The 6,555-nt window shown below is 35.7% G+C and overlaps 1 protein-coding gene across 1 annotated transcript; it reads right to left on the bottom strand.

Moving 5' to 3' along the window:
* Nucleotides 1-1,101: 1,101 nt before the first annotated feature.
* Nucleotides 1,102-6,168, bottom strand: LOC141723410 (uncharacterized). The gene is made up of 10 exons (XM_074525202.1): nt 5,792-6,168; nt 5,112-5,164; nt 4,803-5,032; nt 4,584-4,701; nt 4,015-4,089; nt 3,784-3,913; nt 3,228-3,682; nt 2,875-3,011; nt 2,141-2,227; nt 1,102-1,445 (listed from the first exon to the last, which is right to left on the bottom strand). Exons 2-10 carry the CDS (start codon nt 5,130-5,132, stop codon nt 1,337-1,339), a joined length of 1,362 nt encoding a protein of 453 aa, XP_074381303.1. The 5' UTR covers nt 5,133-5,164; nt 5,792-6,168; the 3' UTR covers nt 1,102-1,336.
* Between the last annotated feature and the right edge of the window lie 387 nt (nt 6,169-6,555).

Genomic DNA, 6,555 nt, shown 5'->3' with positions numbered 1-6,555 from the left:
ATTAACATTGTTCCAAATCTTCCAGCAAATGAAAAGGGGAAAGGGAAGTTACAGGATGATGCTATTATGTATGGGCCTCCAGTGATAATCTCGCAGCCCACCAGTCATGTTAGTAATGGAAATTTCGAAAAGGGTAACTCTTCTAAGTCGAAGCAGCAAGAGGCAGAGATTGTAGTCATTGATTAGTGATAAGCTTTAAGTAGCTTTGTTGATCTTGTTATGGTTGTCTTTTGGTCTTGTCTTAATGTTATTCATCCTTAGTAGTTTATAGTAGGGCTTAGCCTCGTAGTATTGTAGTCTATCAAGCTATGTAAATGCCGTTTGGCCTGGAAGCATGAATCTATTTGCCTATCTAAAAAAATGTATTCAACATAAAATCACAACTGAACTGGAAAAGTAGAATCCTTAAAACATACTGCAAGGGGGGTATCAGATTGGTATCCAATTTCTGTTTCATGTATTGTTTGGTCGCAACAGTAATGTTTGGTGTCCATATGAGGACCCCCAACACCCGAACATTACAATTTAGTACAAAGGTTATCAACATAAAATTGGGAACTTAGACTCGGCTGTCAAAGGATGCTTTCTATTTAGGATGGAGATGCGAATATAAATTTATGATACAATGCTAATACTTACTATCGGTTGGATTTGACCTTTTTGTATTAAACATGGAATCGTTCGAGTTATCTAAAATGCACCTTCATTGAATTCAACCCTTCAGATGACTTGAATAACAAACTGAAAGTGCAATGCATTCTTTCAAGGTACCAATATATGTTGTCATACTACAACGAGTCATGCATAGTTTACCAGAGCTACGTAGATTTATAATTACAAGTACCCTCGCAACCTTTGACAACCATCTTTGTTTAAAACCACCACCACCTATAAACATCAATCAGACAATTTTGTAAAACACAAAATATTCATCAAGAACTCGATCAGAGAAATGTTTCTCCACAGACATGAAACAGAATATTAACTAATACCACCATCCCCAAAAAAAAAACCAACAGCCCCGAAAACAAACTTCAAAGCAATGTATCTAAAAGTATCTACTATAAAATACCAATATAAATCAAAACCATTGTAAAGAAATAATCAACAGAAAAATCACATATGTACTAACCATGAAAATAAAAAGACTAATTCAGAAAAAAAGATCTGCAACAAGAAAATGTATGAAATGGTATACTTGTAACTAAGTAAAACCAAAAAGAATCACATTAAGGACTGGGGAACAAGGGGGTGACTCTGAGGCAGTCACAAAGACTGCATGCATCATCTCCCTTTACAGTCACCAGTTTTCTATGATAAATAGCTAAGAGGGAACTCATCGGCTAAGCTTACGCTTCTTTGCTTCTTTTCTCAACCTCTGCCTCCTCTCCTCTTCCTCAAGCTTGCGCAGTTCTTCCTCATCTTCTTGTGCTGCGATCCTGGCACTGTGGAACCACATACTTATCGGGTCAGCAAAGGATAGTTTTAAAACAATATTTAGCGTATGCGCAAAGATGAACTGATGATATCTCGCTGATGCACAAAAGAAAGGTTCACACCCTTAGATAGTATTTGCAAACTTCAGAACTCACTTTTTAACAGTATTCTTGAATAATAACAATGTAAGTTATACAACAAAAATAAAACAGTGTCCTGTTTGAGTACTGGAGAACTCAATGTTATCATACATGTACTCTTAGTACCTTGACCTAATAGCAACCCCTATTGAACTTGTACTGGCATTAAATTACCATACATATTCAATATGGTGCCTGCCATGGCCAATACTTCAACAACAAAAAAACTCAATGTGGAATTTTTTTGGCATTTCTTTCCTATAGTTTTTGTTGAAGGTTGTATATAGTTAAGTGCACAAGACAAGATGCATCTCTAAATTTAAAATGACGAAAAAGACGAACTAAATTTGAAATATGGCAGAACAATTTCTTTTTTTATTTGGCCAAGTAATATGGATTTTTTATAAAGATGTGCTAGAATAAATAAGCTTACACTGTATGTTGTTGATATATATGTGCCTTAATATGCTCATAGCCTCATAGTTCTACTTCTAAACAAACAAATAACAAAATACACAAATTACACTATGAATAATAATAATATAGTTCCGGTATATACTAACCTGCGTTGCTCTTCCCTCAAAATGTCATCAAAATTAGCCTCCATGTCACTGACATCATCATCATCAGCATATTTCCTGGGATTATATCTGTAAACAACACTTGACAATCAGTTAAATAATAATAACAGTAATAAGTGTAGATAACCTACAAAAATCTAGAAGCAACTGTCAGTATTTAAATCCATTTAGTTTCAGGATAAGGTCACAATTCCTATAAAACACATCATCCCTTCTCCGTGAAAGTGAGAACTAAAAATTGAAATCAAGGGACGGAAACAAATTGCTCTATAGGGACTACTATCTAAGGAAATCCGAGTAACAAACCAATCGAGTACCAACATGGTATCATTTCAAAATTTTCAGACCTCGGGGAGTGTCGGTTCATAATACTTGTGTACAACCCAAATCGCTTTCAAAAATGATCAACCCCTCACCAATTTTTCTAAAACATTGTGGCCTTTATTGCAAAAGCAGTTTATAATACAGTTGAGTGCTTATCAAAAACTATATTGTGCAAGTACTAGTTTCTATCAAGATACCATTATCCTTAGAGAAGGCTAGCAGCTTAACAAAGAGTGGGACAGATGCATAGTTAACTACATAAGACTGGGTAGGGACATTTGCAATAGCTAACTTAATATGCCTCTACAATGATAAAACTACCCTAAGCATAAAAAAATACAGCAAACAGTCAAAAGAACTAATAAACGAGCTCATCAAGTTCAAATGATTACCCAAACATTTTTCTAATCATACTGATAGCTTCAACATCTTCATCATCTTCATCAGGATACTTTCTTGCAGGTCGCTTTTTCTGGCTGTCCTGTTGTGAACTGATGCGAGATGGGCCTTTTGCTGGTGGCTGTTTAATCTGTGGAATATTATCAGTAATTTACATACAGCTCCATAAAAATTTAATGATACAAAAAATAAATCAAACTCAAGACTATGCAATATTAACTATTTAGACAACATATCGTCCACAACAAAAGTAACTATGCAATATTTACTATTTAGACATTCTATCGCCCACAACAAAAGTAAGAAACATATGATAAAGATTGTGATAACAGAAATGAAATCATGCCTGAGGTTTGGACACCGGTTGCCTTGAAATCGGCTTCCCCTTTTGAGATTCTTGCAACTCCCTCCTCCGATCTAATGTTTGTTTTGGGGTAGAATGCTGTGATTTTGATTGCTGTGGTTTGTGCATAACAGGTACAGGCCTCTTTGCACTTGGTGCACTAGTTCTTTTTTCTAAAGAATTATTAGGGGTCTTATGCGGTAAACTTTTTGGCATTTGAGGCCTCGGCATTTGAGGCCGCCCAGGCCCTGTCCCGTTGCTGCTACCACTCTGCTTACGATAATCCATTGACGTTGCCTTGCTTGCAGAAGACAAATTGTAAGGCCCTCTAGCTTCTTTAGGTCTCATCTGCTTGTCCGAAGGCACAGCCCTAGATTCCTGACGAGAATTGATCGCCCTTTTGCCATTGTTACTTGATAATTCCTTGCTCTTGAGTGGCAATTGAGCGGATCTTGACTCTTCAATATCACCAAAAAACCTGTATAAGTTTCCTCAATGAAAATATCATATTCGGATCTGTAAAGAAAAAGACAGATCAAGTATGCAAACAGCAACACACCAGGTCGTGAAAGAGAGACATTTCGAGGCTGTGGTTCCTTCTTGGGCGCTGGAAGCTCTGCATCATCTGATAATAGAAATGAATAGTCCCTGGTGTTTTTTAGCATCTGGACTTTAGACTGAGTCTGCATCTGCAAAGACATTCAAAATAACCTACTTTATCTACCCATTCAATTATAAGTTTATGACAAATCTATAATTAATTAAAAGAATTCTGTAATAAAAACCATACCACTTTATTTGATTTAGAAGAATGGCCATTCATACGAGAACTGGACCCTGCAGGGGCTGAAGCATGGACCTTGTTCTGCAAAAGCATAGGAGAGCTAATTAGCACAGCAGAAAGTGTAGGAGATTGTGTGTTTTGCTCATTATCAGTGTATCATGTATACAATAACTATAGATACATTTATTTTGGGGTTGATGACAAGAACCCTGGTGGGGACATTAGGCAGTAATATATCTTATGCAATTTAGTGCAACGGTAGTGCAAGGGTAGTACGATCGGACACAAGTGAAAACTTTTATTTTAGCAAGGGAAATTTATTGGCTGCTGGTAGAGTTGTATTTACATTATCCCAAACTGAACAAACCCGTAATTGTTAAGCTTTTTGATATGATGCAGGAGAAACAGTACAATGGTCAATAGAGATTAGAGAATAGATACTAGCTGACAGTTACAAACTACAAATTTAAAGCAAGAGCCATCATACATGTGTTACGGCAAACAGAAATATCAGAAGCTCATATTCAAGTCAAGTTCATTAAAAATCATGGGAATCAAAAGATTTTGACTCTTACGTTATGCTTAGGTTGAACCATCCTCTCTGCTAAATGTGGATTCTCCAATAACGATTTGCTCTCTTCAATTACTCTTTGTGCTATGACCGGCTGTGAAGGCCCGAAGAAAGATCCAAAACTGCACAAGATAAATAACACAAGCAAAGATTCAATTATTGTTAACCCAAACACACAAATGCATTTCACCCAACTTAATCAGCGAAAATTAAAAAAACTAACTTGCTATATGGCAAAGCATTCTTCTTCTCACGAGAATTAGCAAATGAAGAACCAGAGTCCCTCTTCATCTTTTTCCTTATAGATTCTTTCAATTTTCGCCTCAGCTCAAGGTATTCTAATTCTTGCTCTGTAGGCTGGTGAACTTCTTCTTCTTCATATTCCTCCTCACCACCCTCTTGGCCCTCGTCATCTTCATAGTCTGTTTCATATTCATCCAGATCTTCATATTCCTGCAAGAATACATGTTCTAAGTACAGCAATTTATAATAATTAAAAAAAAAAAAGAACTATCAAACCAGAGCTGCTTACATCTCTACCCCGCATAGCCATCTTCAAACACTAAACACAGATTCTCCAATAATCTGTTTCATAAAACAATAGATATCAAATCAAAAATCAAAACACAGCAGCGGAAAGCATATTCCAATTATGTTTCTTCCTCAAAGTCATTCTATTCAATTCATTAAGGCAGTATTTCCCAAACAAAACTAATCCCAAAAACCTACAGACACTGCAATTCACTAGTAATCCAAGAATGATGAAATCTTGAAATTTTCAATTCAACAAACCAATACATTTCTAGGCCAAAAAATGACAATTAAATCAAAAAACATAAGCCCCAAAAATACAATCTCACACAAAACATGCCAACAATATCCATTCCAATCAAATTCTAAGCTTCCTATGAAATGAAACTTTACAAACCCTAGATATTTTAATAAAATCCCCAAATTAAAAGCCAATTAAAAAATATATATATAACAAGAACGAGATTTCACATATAACGATGAAGAACAGATCGAAAATCAGATTTTCTTATACAAAAAATGCCCTAATACTTACAAATCCAATATGCACAAAGAAACACAAATTAAAACCAATTCACACATAAAAACACATACAAAACCAATCAAAACTCAACCGATTCAATTCTAAATCACACAAAACCGAAAAAATCAAACAAAACGATAAAAAAATCAAAACTTTACCTGATTGAATCGCGAAACCGAGAAAATCGGATCGATCGGAGCGGTTTTTAACAGCGAGAGTGCGAAAAAGACGGAGAAAGAGATGAAAAAGAACGAGATCTAAAGGAAAATAGATAGGGATTGTGTGGATATAAAGAAGAGGCGCAATCAATTTTGTATGTATAGGTGTATGTATAGATATAGGGTACAGAAGAAAAACGGAAGCAACGAGAGAGAAAACAAGTGAGAGAGTGCTAACGTGCGCGGTGGGTGATGTATATAATGAGAGTGGTTCGGGTGTGGGGGTTAGCCATGGTTCGGTTTTTACGAGCCGTGGGTTCGAACCACACGGCTGGGGGTGGTGCATGTTTTATTGTTTGGTGTGTTTTTTTGTGTGTATTTTTAGGCTATGCTCTCTCGGTCTTTGTATGGAAGGGGAAAATAATAGGGAGGGGCTATTATTATTTGTCGATTTGGGCTTTTATATAGTTTTTTTAATAAGTTTTTTCAACCGCCTTTACCGTGAGGTGAAAAATCACGGACTCCATGAGACTCTTTTTTTTTAATGACTTCATGAGACTTTGTTTCGGCTTGTCTCGTACTCGTTTTTGGATTTTTTTTCGATTCATTTTTGAGTTATCGGGTTCAAAATTATATTTTTATTAATAATTGGTTAAAACTCGATTTAGACTTCATGTTTTGAGGATAAATTGGAGTTTGATTTTCTCCAAAAAACCATCCCAGAAAATGTCAAACGTAAAATCTTATTAGAACTTTTGTTTGAT

This window comes from Apium graveolens, chromosome 5 (genome assembly GCF_009905375.1).
Source record: "Apium graveolens cultivar Ventura chromosome 5, ASM990537v1, whole genome shotgun sequence".
NCBI lineage: Eukaryota > Viridiplantae > Streptophyta > Magnoliopsida > Apiales > Apiaceae > Apium > Apium graveolens.
This window is presented reverse-complemented; position numbering and strand designations above follow the sequence as displayed.